The 16427-nt window shown below is 38.8% G+C and overlaps 1 protein-coding gene across 4 annotated transcripts; it reads left to right on the top strand.

Moving 5' to 3' along the window:
* The first annotated feature begins 709 nt into the window (after positions 1 to 709).
* LOC119075223 (GTPase-activating protein) lies at positions 710 to 16127 on the top strand. 4 transcript variants are annotated; one of them, XM_037181611.1, is made up of 9 exons: positions 710 to 1037; positions 2628 to 3068; positions 7806 to 9152; positions 9251 to 9636; positions 9979 to 10217; positions 10381 to 10386; positions 14926 to 15124; positions 15436 to 15587; positions 15647 to 16127. In XM_037181611.1, exons 2-9 carry the CDS (start codon positions 3002 to 3004, stop codon positions 16053 to 16055), a joined length of 2805 nt encoding a protein of 934 aa, XP_037037506.1. In that variant the 5' UTR covers positions 710 to 1037; positions 2628 to 3001; the 3' UTR covers positions 16056 to 16127. The 4 variants fall into 4 exon arrangements, with proteins under 4 accessions (XP_037037506.1, XP_037037505.1, XP_037037504.1 ...); XM_037181610.1 differs by having other exon boundaries at positions 2551 to 3068; XM_037181609.1 differs by having other exon boundaries at positions 2525 to 3068.
* The last annotated feature ends 300 nt before the right edge of the window (positions 16128 to 16427 follow it).

The raw sequence follows: 16427 nt of genomic DNA, 5'->3' as shown, positions 1-16427 counted from the left end.
CTGGCAGCAAATGGCAATGGATCGTACGAAATGGAAAGAAGTTGGAGAGACTTACATCCAGCAGTGGATAGAAACAGGCTGAAAAAGAAGAAGAAACTGTTATAAAAATATCGTCTACTAATATCAATCAAACAATTTCATGTGCACGACATTATCAGGTGTAGACTTTTTCAAATTCTACGTGAGGTATATTTACTCTTAAGTGAGGACAACTGCTTTCCGTTCATTTTAATAAAGAACACTGAAAACACTTTTCAATTCGTTTATAGTCCAGACCCTGGTGTCAGTAAAATGGTTAATTTCGCCAAAAATGTTCTGACAAAGGCGATTTTCGAAAAACACAGAGCGAGTGGATTGACACAAGGAACCTGACTATTAGTATGGATCACTTTCAATGTGTACTTTAGTTATTCGATTATTCCATTCCGATCGACGAAATACATCATTTTGTAGAGAATTTTTTTTTGGTTTTTGTTTTAGAATATTAATCAATATTAGAACGGATATAAACGAGGAAAAACAACTATTTATTGTAATTTTATCGTGAATTTGATCGTTTTGCCAAAAATGCAATACCAGACAGTGCATACAAGAAAACTCAACTTGACAAAACGAAATTCATTACAATCTGGTAACCATTTGAGCGTTTAAGAAGTGTCAACACCGCAATTCTCTATTTCATTAAATTTCGAATTTTCATTGTGAACTTGCGTTCAGTCGCTTAGTGTATGTCGTACACATCAACTCGTCCACATAGTGCATGTAAAATGTTAAAAGTCTGTGATATACAGCGATCATTCTAAGCTGTGAATGGCAATTGACACAAAAAGTGCTAAAAGTATCCCCGTGGACGTTTCGTTTGAATTATAACCTTGACCAAGGCAAATTTGCCAGATAGTGACAAGTAAACCAACTTAGGAGGAGACAAATGAAAAAGTCGGAGTGTGAATGTTGTAATGGGATAAAAGTTTCTAAATTAAAATAAAAAGACGACAAAAAATCAGAAGTTAAATAGATCAACGTGTGTGGGTGTTGTTGTGAGTCTCAAAAGAAATTTTTTTTCTTCTTCTGTGAATGAGAGACGTGTTATACATATCGGAGAAGGGACTGAAAGTTTATTACATTGTAATTAATGTTTCGTTTACCTTGTACGCAAAAGGTATTATTTCAGAACAAAACGTTTTTTTTTGTCGTTAATACTTTCAATTAAAAATCATTCAGTGCTGGGCTTTCTTCCCTCGAGATTAATACGCTGCTATGCTGCCACTCCGTTGTTAGCCTTAAAAACGATGTATATGCATAACCCATATCTAAAAATATGCAAAACATGAATGACGGATTAAAACCATTAAAACGTAGAATCAGATCGATCTAACCAGCAGTGACAGTCAGAGGAGACATTGATTGTATTGTATTTTCAAAAGACATTTATTCGTCTGTTATATTCCATTCCGTTGATTAAATGTGTGGGATTTCGACCCACATATCAGATTTTGGGATTTCCAATAGGCAAATTTCATTGGTGTGTATGTGCTTAGGTGCACGTAGGTTACAAGTACAGTTTGTCAATTTGGTACTTCAGTGAAGAGAAGAAAAATGAAACAATCGAAAAAAATCGATACCAAGAAGCACAGTTATTATGAACTGCTCGCTCGAGGTAGTAATTTAAACTGCTAAAACGAGGATGGTTTTCAGTCTCTTTACATAAAATGGTAATTCCCGTGGAAACGGAATAGCCCGGTAGGGGTCCACGCAACTGGTACACAACAATTGATGAAGATACCTCGAATAGGTTCATTCATCCGTTAAAAGATAAAAAAAAATCAATTTTCCAGCTCTTGATTGATACATCAAAAATGAAATCAGGAGTCAGTCTCGTTTAATAATTGGCGATCAACATCTGATTAACCTTTCACAGACTGCTAGGGATTGCTAAGTGTATCAGCAATACAATTGTCTTATCAGGTCAACTTGTAAAACGCCCTTCATTACACTTCAATCATACAAAGATCCCTTAGAGAATCACCCGAATGCCCAAATGTCCTTTTGTTTATCTGATAAGAGTTTTAACAGCGTCTGATGACATTTGATGAAATCGGGTAATACGCCAGAGTGTTTGTTGTTTCAAGGTGATAAAACTAGTAAGACACGGAATTAGATCGCTTCGCCGTCGATGTCGATTAACTAATTCACAAATCGTAACAGATACTGCACGGTAAAGCATACCGCTAGAGGTCTATCAATTAAACTGAATTCAATTTATTCTCACCATATCCTTTAGGAAAATAATTAATTATTATTGCCACCACTGATGCATCTGTTTCAATCGAATTATGTGAGAAAAAAAAATTTCTTCCAAACGAACCCATATAAACATATGAAATATTGCACCCGACATGCTAAAAAAACATGCATTTCCTGTATAATTCCAGTTCAAAATAACCAAAACCACGAAAACCCAATCCGAAAAAAAAAAAATAATTTCAATCTCTTCTACGCATACTCACACATTCTCATTCACAAGAAAACTTCATTCAACAAAAAAAAAAGTTTAAAAGGCAAAAGGTGCGAACAAAGCAAAAAGACATTAAAAATGAATGAGATGGAGAGCTGAATTTCTATTTTAGAAGTTATAGATCAGGCGTTTGACACTCTCAATGAACTGCAATAACACGAATAAAACGGAGATTTTGGTTTTTTGTTTGGTCAAGTTGAATTTCCGTTTAGACACTGGCTGTAACAAAAGTGTCTTTTTACAAAAAGAATCAGAATTGGACAAGAAGTAGAATATTCGGTGTTAATCCGCCACCCAGTTCGACAACGATTCAGTACATTTGTGGTAAAATTGGTAATTATCTGAGAGGTATTACCGGTATTGGCACAGTCTGACATTTCAACCTAACAAAAACGAAAGAAAAATTTTGTGTTCAAAGTGGCATACCGCTGCAATCTCTTCTACGCATACTCACACACTCTCATTCACAAGAAACTGCTGTAATGGATGTTTAACATGGCAGACGAAACACGAAAAAAAGTTCGTGTTATTGAACAACTTAAAGTGAAAATTGGTAAGTAAATGTTGGTTTGTTTTCGAAAAATTGGTGAAAATATCGTTTGTGAATAGTGCAGCCATCGATTGATGTAGTTTTTATTGACGAAAAGTGTGAAGATGTGCGGAAAAACGTTCAGTGTAATCTGTAATGGGTGAACGGTTTGGTGTTACATATATCTATACATATGTCCATACACACAGACGAAAATATAAGAATGAAAAAGACTGTGCTTCCCAACAACAACTTTTTTTTGTTGTTGGTCAAACAAAATCATAACAGGTGGTGAGTTGAAGACGATAATTCGCTTCCAAAAATGCATTTTCTGAATTCAAATTGTATTTTGTGACCTCGGACTCATTGGAAATGCCAATGCATTTCGGTTCAATGCACAGAACATCGCGCTCGGAATAAGTGGAGGATTTTTTTTTTTTGGTCGAGGTGTAAACTAGGTCGATGTATGCGCACTTTTATTTGAACTACTTATCCCTAGAACAAATTGGGTCAAAAACGGGTGTAATGGTAAAGTGATCCAAACGAATAACCTTACTCTTTTCGTTCAAGAAATTGGAGAAGAATTTCTTTTTCGTTTCATCAAATGTTCAATCATTTTACTCCGTTCTCATGAATGAATGGACTTGTCTGTGCATGTGTAGCCGCGTTTTGTGGCCGTGTGTGTTGGTGTGTGTATGGTGGTGAATTCGGTGTATATAAATGAATAATTCTTTGGAGTTGACATTTTTATGCATAAAAAGACACACACAAGCAAACTGGTTAATTAATCACAGTGAGCGCGGGGAAAGTGACTAAATATTTTTATGAATGATTCATTTCACTATGTGTGAATCTTCTACATATCGTTCATATTGTTACGTACGGAACTCTTTTCGTATACATTTAGTTGAATATCAATTGCAGAGAGCCAATAACCATATTGTTACACGCATAGAGCCAACAACTCGTATAGAAATGTCGAGTGTGATGTTCTTTCTATATTTGACGGAAGAGACACACTTTTCGTTTACTTTACTATAAACAACTACAAACGAGACCGACGACCCACAGCTCAAAACCATTATCTAATCAAACATTTTATTTCATTCAATTTCCTTTACATTTTTCGATAGTCACTCTGATCACTCTGTATGGAAAATATATGCACGGCCGTTGAATTATTTATAGCGTTTTATGAATGGAATGGAATGAATGGATACGAAATGTTGAATAAAATTTCCACCTACTTGTGGTTGCTGGTGAAGTTTTTTTGTTTTTTGTTTTTGTTGTTGTTGTACGGACATATCCATGCGGTTGTTAAACATGACGTTGTCTATTCGGATGGGTTCATAATAGACGTCTATTTATTTTTTCTTATCTTTCTAAACACTTTGATTCTCTGTTTTCAAGTCAGTCTACCACTTTCTGCAAATGTCATTATTTCAACAACAGAAAGCGCTACGTATGATACGATATAAGGGTTACGAGTTCGCTGAAGTTCCTAGAAAATCCTTTGACAGTCAAAAGAAAATACTTTAAAATTTTAAGTAAGGAAATCCAGGGTCAGTGCCGCTTTTAGCTTTTGGACGCCATCGGGCAATTGGAAAAATAGACGCCAATTTAGTAAAGCTAAATTTTTTTTAAGGACCTCGGGCGCCATTTTCTTCTGCTCCACTTCGGGCGCCACGGGCATTTGCCCATTTAACCCATATGGAAAAGGCGGCACTGTCCAGGGTTCTGAAAGAACAGGCTAAGACAGCCATGAAGACGGACGACACTGACACCGAAATTGATAAACGCTTTTTAGGAAACTTCGGAATTTTGTTTTTGTTAAGTTGCCGTTTTCATATAAACTTCGTAGCCCTTGACGCAATGTGTGTGTCAAGTGTCATATCACCGCCTTCGTGATCAACTCAGAGTTGTCTTAACCTGTTCTTTCAGAACCTTGAGCAAATCCGCAAAATCAAAGAAAGAAACGAATATCCGTTGAAAATCCATCCAGAATGAGTAAAAATCATCTGAAAATCCTTGGAAATCCTCAGAGATTGGTATTTGTCTACCGAAAATAGAAAATAGGGAATTCCAACAAGAACGATGTTTCGCTTGAGTTGGAATTTCCTATTTTCTCCCAGAGGTGAACCGAACGTTTCGTGTGTATTGTGTTTTGCTGTTTTGCTCCACGAAACGTAACATAAACAAAGTGACAGTTCGAATGAGAAAAGTTCTATTTTCACCCCACAGGAGACACGAGTTATCTTGAACGCAAAATGTCATTCGATCAGTCGTCAAGAATTTTCTCATGAAAATTATCCTTTTTAATCCGTTGTCAACGAAATTTATCTGCCCCTCGATCCTAACTCTAACTTTTCCATTTTCCATTTGGTTCGAAAAACTCTCGTCACTTGTGAACATTCCCTTCATTGGTCTCGCTTCAACTAAATGCTTTCTTTATACCACCAAAAAGGCAACTCAATGTGAATAATTTAGTCCCTACCCTTCCATTGGAGAGCAATTTGTCTCTTAATGACATTATAATGTGTGTTTTGCGCGCACCAAATTATCCATACTACGTCTCAGAGAGAATTGTGCGCTGTGTACACATTAATTTGTCGCAATTCTACACGACCGTACCCATAAAATTCATTGCACCCTTTCCGGTCGCATATATTCAAATAATCTGGCGATAGTTTTCTATAATTACACTCGACCGTAGTTTATTAATGGGGGAATGTGTGACATGGACATTACAGACATGAGGTCTCGTAATAATATATTTATTTTGGAATAATTGAGGCAAAATGTTATCGAATCATGCTCGGGTGACAAGCCTCTGAACAAGACATACATGACCCACCGGAATGTGTACGTAAAGCTAATTGGATTATCTTGATAATAATCAGACGATGATGCCATCGAAAATTGTATCGTTTTAGAGGAGAAACAAAAGTCAGGGCTGTGACAATTTAGCAACTTTTTTCAAATCGAAACGGCTGCGTCTTCTAATGTTTGGAACAAACTCGATCGGCTAAAAATTTCGGGTTACCCGAACCCGACCTGATCCATTCTGAAAATTTCAGGTTCAGGTCATGTTCGGGCAGGGATTTCTCAAAAATTTCTCAAAATTTCTTTAAATTTCTCAAAAACAGATTTCTCAAATTTTATGAATTTCTCAAAAATTTGTTAAATTTCTCAAAAATTCTTCAAATTTCTCAAAAATAGTCCCTGTGTTCGGGTCAAATCCGAAAGTAAAAGTTCAGTTTCGCAACAGATTTGGGGCGAACCGATTCAGGTTCGGGTCCGGTTCGAGCCTGAAATTTTAGCTCAGATTCAGATCGGATTGAATATCAGTCCAATTTTCATAATTTGATAGCTCCGTTTCCTGTGCTTTGGGGAATTGTTCCCTGTTCGAAATCACTGCTAGACATATTGGGTCTGTCAATAAAAGACGTCAACGGAAAGGGCGGAATCATTGGCGAATTGAACGAGTTCGGAAGATGATTGTCCGAATCATGGGCGCGCGTTAGCATAGCAACCGTGACGCAAGTCCTATTACTAGAAAAAATTTAAAAAAAATTTTTTTGTCGTAGACTGCAGAACCATATATACAGCAAATATTGAAGTTCTACAATTCAAATACAAATGACTCCAAATTACCATTAAAAAAAACTAGGCGTTTGTACGAGTTCAACGAGCTATCACACGTTCTTGCAGCTTAAAATTTGGCCACGCAAAAAATCTTCCAAGAAGCCCTATCTCCATACATTTTGGTCAATTTCAGTGTTTTAAACGAAATGAAAAAATCCTACGTTACTTTGTTAGTCCGTCCGCCCGTGTTTCCTAACTTCTAAAGTCTTCTTTAGATTTTGTTGAAATTTTGGGAGTAGATTCTAGTCGTCATTCTAAGACATTCCAGAAAAAAAAAATTGGGGGGAACCGGCCTCGTTTCGGAGCTAGGGCTCCTCGAAGTTCCCATATAGGCCCCATATAAGAACACCTTTAAGTGTGTGTGTGTGTGTGGATGGGTATGGTAGAACAAATTTGTTCGCTTTTGGTAAGCTCTGCTCGCCTCAATTTTTTTTCCTAAATTTAAAGTTTTTAAATTTTTTTATTTTTTTTTAAATTTTTCAAAATTTTTTTATTTTTTTTAAATTTTTCAAAATTTTTATAAATTTTCAAAATTTTTAATTTTTTTTTTAATTTTTCAAAGTTTTTAAATTTTTCAAAATTTTTTAAATTTTTCAAATTTTTGAATTTTTAAATTTTGTAATTTTTTTAAGTTTTTCAATCTACTAATTCTTCCAAAAGAACTGATATCAGTCAAAAACACTCAAAAGTGCATACTTCCAAAACAACTGATATCGCTGGATGTGACGCATTCTGCGCTTGTACGCAAAAACTGTAACAGGAAAAATTTGACCAAAGAAATTCTAGAAACAAAATTTTACCAAAAAAATTTTGCGTCACAAGTGGCAGATGGTGAAGAGAAATCGTTTTACGTTTACAGCGACCACAATACTGTCGATAAGACAATAGATTCCCCCGTTGATTTCGTAATCTTTCAACACTTCCTTGTCAGATATCAAAAGACCTGTGTTTATGAATGAATGCTGATTGATGATAAAGAGTGAGATCGGACGTATCTGTTGTAGACATACCACACAAGCACACCCACATCTACATGCACAACTTATATAGCTATGAATGAACGCAATGACCGCACAGTCATGTAACTAAAATCTTCTTCATTTTCCGTTCAACCAGGTGAAGCGAAAAATTTGCAAGGTCGTAATGGCAGCAACGGACAAACTGGATACCGAGACGTTTACTGTACGATTGCATTGGATCAGGAAGAAATTTCGCGAACGCCAACGATCGAACGGACATTGGCACCGTTTTTCGGCGAAGAATATCAATTCAATATTCCGCGCAAATTCCGCTATCTGGCCATATACGTCTGGGACCGGGACAAGCATCTGAAGCAGGACAAAGCCATCGGAAAAATTGCAATCAAACGAGAGGAACTGCAGGTGTACAATCACAAAGACCACTGGTTTCCATTGCGACCGGTGGACGCCGATTCAGAGGTACAGGGCAGCATCAATTTGGAATGGTGCATCGATGAGGGAAATGGCCACTTGAAGCGGAAATCGAATTTTGACGATGGAAGTGGTTTCGGTGGCAGTAGCAATGATTACAAGGAGAACAATTCGATTGTTTCGCGTAGTGATAGTGTGAAGACGACTAGCTCGTCGAGTGGCACATTGGGCAAAACGAAGAGCCTATTCGGTCACAATGCGGAATTGAGTCTGTTGAAGCCGCAGGTGAAAAAGTCCAATGTGAATTTCGATAATTTTCGGGCGGATAGTAAAAGCCGAGTGGCAATCAATGTGGTGGAGTGTGTAGATTTAGCTAAGAAAAACGGATGCTGTGATCCGTATGTGGTTCTAACCGCGTTGTATACGAACAATCGGAAATTGACCAAACGAACGAAAGTGAGAAAGAAAACCGTGTCGCCGAGTTTCAACGAAACGCTCTACTTCGATCTGACTATCGACTGTGAGACAAAGTCTGACAGCAACAATGCGTACACGGTTGTGCCGCTGGGCGGATCCGATTTGTGTGAAATTTGCGTGACTGTGTGGCATGACGCCGGCATGGGCGATAATGTGTTCTTGGGCGAAGTGAAAATTCAAATGCGTGGCAACAAGCACCAAGTGCAACCGGGTGCTTGGTACTTTCTGCAACCACGTACGAGCCATTCACGGCCGGCTCGATCGTGTGCAACGCCGCCCGGCACGAGACTGAGCTGTGACAATACGTTGGGCTCGATGCGACTGCAACTGGTGTACATAGCCGATCATGTCTTTCCACTAGCTACCTACGATGATCTGCAAAACTTAATACTGCTGAGCATACATCAGCGACCGATAACAACGTCTGCAGTTTATATCGTCGGAGAAATAATTTCCAACAAGACGGAGGTCGCACAGCCACTAGTAAGACTGCTAACACAAAAAAGTAAGATCTCGCCGATGATCAAAGCGCTGGCCGATCACGAAATATCGAAACTCACCGATCCAACAACAATATTTCGTGGCAATACGCTAGGTAAGGATTGACAGTCGTTGCTTTTTCAATGATTTCCGTTCTGTAGTGTTCGTGCCTGCGTGCTGAGACGATTTCCTCAATTTTTCTATTCTTTACAGTTTCAAAGATGATGGATGAAGCGATGCGACTGTCCGGCATACATTACTTACACAGTACATTACGTCCGATCGTGGAGGCCATACTACACGAAAAGAAACCCTGTGAAATCGATCCGACCCGAGTGAAAGACCAGGCAACGGTCGAAACAAATTTAGTTAATTTAGAGGAATATGTCGAGAAAGTATTTGAGGCTATCACAAAGAGTGCGGTGCGATGTCCGTCTGGTTTATGCCAAATATTCCACGATCTCAGGGAATGTGCAGCTAAACATTTCCCACACAATAAGGAAGTACGGTATTCGGTTGTGTCGGGCTTCATATTTTTGAGGTTTTTTGCACCGGCCATTTTGGGACCAAAACTGTTCGATTTAACGTCGGAACCGCTGGTGAGTTTCAGCTTTCCTTTTTCTTTTTTTAAATCATATTTAGGGCCAGTAATGCATTGAGTTCAGTAGGCGCATACAAATGAGTCTCAGTGCGACGCAAGATTGAAGACACTCGAGTCAAGTGACTTGACTAGTAAGAAGAAAGCTCCGATTGAAAAACTCCTTAAAAAGTCTCAAAAGTGGCGACTAGATCACTTGTTGCCACCACACCTCACACAGCATCATCTGTACTTCATATATGTGCTGTCGGAATAGCTTTAAACTAACCTTTTACCTGATACGCCCCCCATACCGATTCTTTGCTGCTCGCTCGTTTCTAACTCTCCCCAAACACTTTTGCAGGACACGCAAACAACTCGTACGCTCACCCTCATATCGAAAACGATCCAATCGCTTGGTAATTTAGTCAGTTCACGTTCCGCACAGCAGCCGTGCAAGGAGGTGTACACGGGCCAGTTGTACAAAAAGTTTTGCAGCGAGAAACACGTTGAGGCGGTAAAGCATTTTTTAGAAGTGATCTCATCGGTTGGATCGAACCCGCAAGAAAATACGATACTAGAACCGGTGCTGTTGAAAGAGGGGTGAGTGTTTTTTGTTCTTCTTGTTCTGATTTCCTGATGTCGTTTTTACCATTTCGCTGGAATTTTAACTAATAATTTCCTTTTCAATTCAATTTTATCCCATTAATTGCGCTATCCCAAACACAAAAAAAAAATAATTAAAATTGTTGGATTGATGCGACAGTGATTGGTAAGATTTAATTTTACGAAGAAAAATGTGTTATTAAGAATGAAGTGTTCGTTTTGCGCGTGAGTAGTGACGCAAGTTCACTCAATTTTAAGCCTGATTTTCTTCATATGAAATGTCAATAATCTGCCGGAGTAGCCCACGAAATTGCCCGAAATTCTTCAATTCAAGAACTTCGGGAATCTAGTAAAATTTTCAGAATTTAAATTCTTGAACGTTCGATGGTTCTCGGAATTCTTGACAGTTCTCAAAGATTCTAAAATTCATAATTTCCGAGAACTTCCACAAATGTCAAAAATTTTCCACAAATTTCCACGATCTTTTCACTAATTTCGCAAATTTTCAAGATTTTCCAAGAACTTCCACGAATTTTGAAGATTTTCCCCAAAATTCGAGAACTTTAACAATTTTCGAAAATTGAAACTCTTGAAAATTCTCGGAAAAGTTCCTGGTTAGTGGCTACTGAACTAATTCCGCTGCTTGAGATCCTTTCATTACCAAAATATTCGAATACCTGTTCTCCAACACGGTGCGGTTGAATGAATTTTAACTGATCATTTCGATGCACTTTTGATATTTTTGGATATTATTAGTCAGCTCGGAGCCCTGAACATGGTTCCACAAAATTTTTTGATTTTCATCAGTACCGTCGGTGACAGTGGTGCATAGGCCATCCTGTCTACAGAGAGAGTGGTGGAAAACTGGTTGTGGTTGCAAACGGTAGTGCCTGAAATTTTAATAACAATTGTACAAAAATTCGGTACCAGAAGTGCAAGGGAAGCCGGCACAGACACGCTAAAGTTGAATCGATATTTTGCTCTTCATATAGATATTTCAAATCAAGCACAAAATTTCGTCGTGGAAGGACACATTTCACTTATTCACCCAACACATCGGCAATGTTGTCATGAGTCGTTGCAAGTGTGGTGTCGATGGAAAGCTGAGACTTCCAGCATTTTAGAATCAACCATTTTAATTACAAAGAATTTTAATAAGTGTGTTTCAGGTGCCTCTGAAACTCGCAAATATTACCAAATATGAGGGAAAAACTTTGAGCTACTGTCGGCCTCTATGTAGTTGGTCTCCAAAAATCATTTTTTGGTAATTGGTAGAGAAGATGTTGCTCTACTGCGAGAACTATTTATTAGCTTCATCCGTCAAGTATCCACGCCTGTATGACTGTTTGAAAATCACGTTTTTTCAACTTTAGCGTGTCTCTGCCGGCTTCACTTGCACTGAGGGTACCCAATTTTTGTACAATTGTTATAAGAATTTCAGGCACTATCGATTGAAACCATAACCAGTTTTCCTCCACTCTCTCTGCAGACAGGATGGGCTATGCACCACTGTCATCGATGGTACGGATGAAAATCAAAAATTCTTGTGAACCTTGTTCAGGGCTTCGAGCTGACTAATAATATCCAAAAATATCAAAAGTGCATCGAAATGATCAGTTAAAATTCATTCAACCGCACCGTGAAAAACAATACTTTTTCCGGTACGCCGTGCGAAAGCGCTACACTGCTGATATTAAACGATTGAATCAGATTTGTTTCAGCTTACAATTTGGCAATCGTTTCTTTTATCTAAATACACTCGCACTAGCGGCCCAATTTCATAGTAGTAGGCAGACGTTTTAACCATTACGCCATTGAGTGTGTACATTCTCTATATCTAGATTGTAGACAGTTACAGGGTCAGTTACGTTTTGTTGATTTCTAGCAGAGATCTTTCATTCTTAATCAGGACCGGACTGGCTCGAAAAAGCCTGAAAGGCATGGAAACTTTGATCAAATTCCTTCAAACATACAACAAATCAGTAACAAGCAAACAGAGGCGCCGACTTGTGTCTGTGACCACGAGTGTGTGTGGTGACCACGAGACACTTTTTATTAATTTTTGCTGTAAAAGTACTAGTGCTCAATATCAGTCAACCTTCTCTGAGTAGCAGAAACGAACCTGCGTTTCCTCCACAAACTGGATGCACAGATGTCTGCACCTTTTTGCCTCACTTTTTTTGTATAATTACAAACAACTGCAATTCACTATCGGAACAATGAACCATATAATATAATTACCGACATACCTACATTTTCATGCAATTATTATTATATCAGCTCAACAACGGCTCCGACCCGACAAAAAGTTTGAGTTTCGTTGTTGTTGTTGTTGTTGTGGTTGTGTGAGACTTTTTTTTTAATTGTTTTTCTTTCTTCATTTTTATTTTTCTTTTAATTACATTCAACCAGATTGCTTCATATATGAGAGTATATGCATGCATTGTACCGTTCTTAGACGGAACTCTCTCGGCTGACCCATTTTGCACTTTTGTTGTGTTGAAATGTCGCTTCGTTAAGTTTAACTGGTGACGATTTTGACACTTCTTTTATATAAAATATGTCAAAATCTTCACTTTGGGTAACGAATTTTTAGTTCCTGAACGAGCTGATTCGCATCGGCACCAAGTTATTTGAGAAAGTAATTGATTCGTGGAACTGATGATGGATTCATAGTGCCGTTGTTTCCGATTCATTAACCTTTTTACCCAGTGGCGTTCAGTTCAGTGGGGCGAGGGGTTTTCCAGCATTTTTTATCACTTTGTACTCGTTGCCCCCCATGAGCCCGTCATGAACAAATCTAAAGTCGGCGCCTCTGTTTTTACCGTCACTGTAATTGTTGCGAAATTTGTACCTAGAATGATTTCGTTGGGATCATTTCCTTACTGACTCAGTAATACTGAGCCCGTCAGTTCCATCACACACATAACGTTTGGAGAGCTAGTCCAAAAATTCGTTTTCCGAGGGAATACCTACCTGATCAAGTAGGCAACGTCTTCGAATCACCCCAATGTTTTGTGTGGCTTCGTGAGAATTGTCATTCATAGGACTGAGATGTCACTCACATGCGCGTTCTACCTACAGTTACGAAGTTGTGCCAAAATATCAGTAGCGTAATGACCGTGAAGATCTAACGCTGAGAGGGACTCTTCTGAAAAACGACCCACCGAAATCGGACGAATTTTCCAGTGGACATTTTTACGTGTGCCCAGAAAGGTATTCGACCCTGGAAGCCAAAACCACTTTCAAAAAAAATATTCGAAGCTTGTGTGGCTGGTAAAAGGTCATCAAAAACCGAAAACTTGCACTTTCCTTACAAAAATTTCTCCAGTTACAGAAAAGTAATTGCATATACTTCCGGGGCAAATAGGGTCTTATGGGGCTTTGGAAGCATCAACAATGAAAGGTGAGAAGTTGAAATGTTTAAGTGCTCATATTTCATCGTAGATGGTACAAAACTTCCGTAAGACCGTTCTTCTTCTTCTTCTTTTTCAGCCTGTTTCTATCCACTGCTGGATGTAGGCCTCTCCAACTTCTTTCCATTTCGTACGATCCATTGCCATTTGCTGCCAGTTTGTACCTGCAATATTCTTAATTCCGTTTGTCCATCTGTCTTGTGGTCTACCTATAGCTCGTCTTTTATATGGTCGCCAGTTCATGATCTTTTTGGTCCAACGTTCGTCTGTCCTTCTTGCAATATGTCCCGCCCAGCTCCATTTCAGAGATGCTATTCTTTCCATGACATCAACGACCCTGGTTTGTTGTCGAATCCATTGATTCGTCATTCTGTCTCTGAGTGTTATTCCAAGCATACTCCGTTCCATGGCTCTTTGTGTCACTCTCAATTTATCTTCGGATGCTTTCGTTAAAGTTAACGTTTCCGCTCCATAAGTGAGCACTGGAAGGACACAAGTATCGAAAACTTTGCGTTTCAGACAATTATTCATTTTGCTTTTGAAAATGAGCCTGAGTGCTCCGAACGCTGCCCAAGCAACTTCAGTTTATGTCCTAGATATACATAGCTGTCGACTCGTTCAATGACAGTGTCACCAATTTTGATTTCTCTATCGTCCCCGATGTTGGTCATGACTTTTGTTTTCGATAAGTTCATCTTGAGGCCAACTTTGCTTGCCTCTTCACTTAACTGTTGTAGCATAAGCTGAGCCCCAGACCTAGATTCTCTGCTATCGGTACAATGTCATCAGCGAAGCGGAGATTGCTCAGGTACTCTCCATTTATCTTTATTCCCATTTTACTCCAGTTTAACTTCTTAAAAATACTCTGCAGAATCGCCATGACCCTGAAACAACATAAAATTATCTTTCCACACGACCATGTACGTTTCGTGTACCTCGAGAAATTTCTGTAAGAAGAGTGCATGTTTTCGGTTTTTGATCATCTCCCACACGAGCTTCGAAGAATTTTTTTGAAAGTGGTTTTGGCTTCTAGGGTCGAATACCTTTCTGGGCAAACGTAAAAAAGTTCACTGGAAAATTCGTCCGGTTTCGGTGGGTCGTTTTTCAAAAGACCCCTCCTGATCATTTTACCGACGTTTATTTTAACGAAACTCAGCTCAATCTCGTTCAAATATCCCACTCACAATCGTTAGTACAACGATGTGGTGCAGTGGACATTCGAACCGTAGAGTAGACCCTACAAATCGCTACAAGAAGCGAAAATTAATGTCAAATTCACATTTTTTTAGGATGATGACGAAACGATCTCAGAGCCGAAAGAGGTTTGGCCGACGCAACTTTAAGCAACGATATTTCCGACTCACTACACAATCGTTAAGTTATGCCAAAGCGAAGGGCAAAAGATCCATCTGTGATATACCATTGTCGGAAATATTAGCCGTAGAAAGACTTAACGAGAAAAGTTTCAAATTACAAAACATATTTCAGGTCAGTGACGGAACTATGTCGATTGGTCAGGCATATAACAGTGATGTTGGAATGGTTTAGCCGTTCACTAATTTGTCTAAATTGTCACTTTTCAACGTTGCTGTGCCTTATGTGTCCGATCTATTGCGACTTTAGCATAGAGATGCTAATATAACGACTGGGTCGTTTCGACAGATAGAGGGAATTATGTTGAATGATTTTGAATTTGGTCGAGAGAAAATGTATTGAATTCTCTCTCAGTCGTCATATTAGCATCTCCTCTGGATTTCACCGATGATCCGATGAAATTTACCGAAATTTCCGTTTTGCAGATTGTACGAAAAGATCGAACACTCTACGTACAAACGTCCAACTGCGTTGAGGAGAAAGAATGGGTGGACCTTCTAAGCAAAATATGCCAAAGCAATGCTGCCCGATTGCAATATTACCATCCTTGTGCGTACATACACGGTGTATGGACATGGTACGATCGAATTGAAAGCATGCCAAGCCACACGAAACTTAATTTCCATCAAATTTCAGCTGCCAAAAGGACAATCAAAATGCTCAAGGATGCGAATCCGTGTCGCCGTTCCAAATCGAATTGCCCACGAATCTCGATCCGGCCAGAGATCTGCAACGATTGAATTCGCTGATCGTCGACCACATCGAACAATTGGACAAATTCAATACGGTCGGTGCCAGTCTGGCCAACGGCTACGAAGACCTGGTGCAGACGCGTAAAACGGCCGCCGATTTGAAGGACGTTGCAGTGAATTTGAAACAGATCAATGCTCGCTACAAATCGGCACTGATGCGGGAAATGCGCTACGGGAGTATGCAGCATCCGATTGGTGATGATAACTATTTGCATATGAGCCGGAATGGACTGGCGCAGCAGATTCAATCGGTAGGATCGAATTATTTTTGTGAACAGAGGTCGTTTACGTAGATCTATTTTGGCAACATCAGGTGCGACGGAGTGGAGGGTTTTTGTCGGTTAGTTGCATAAGTTTTTATTTTTATTTTATTTGTAAAAACTAATTCGGTTTATGAACCGGTGATTCTATTCAGCGTAGTAAAAATCGTAACAAAAGTGAAATGATAGAGCATACCAACCTATGCAACGTAAAACAGACAAAACACAAAATAGTTTACCTTACAAATCACCCACATGCAATGAAATCATCTCTCTCTCTCTCTATCGGTGTCATTTTAATTTTAACATTCCATTTTTAAACAATACAACAAACAGACAGGAAACTTAAGAAAAGAAAAACATTTTTTTCGCTGAATCAAAAAAGAAAATTCGAGCGTCAAGTCA

This window comes from Bradysia coprophila, unplaced genomic scaffold (assembly GCF_014529535.1).
Source record: "Bradysia coprophila strain Holo2 unplaced genomic scaffold, BU_Bcop_v1 contig_193, whole genome shotgun sequence".
Taxonomy (NCBI): domain Eukaryota; kingdom Metazoa; phylum Arthropoda; class Insecta; order Diptera; family Sciaridae; genus Bradysia; species Bradysia coprophila.
The sequence above is the reverse complement of the archived record's forward strand: the minus strand, read 5'-3'. Positions and strand labels throughout refer to the sequence as shown.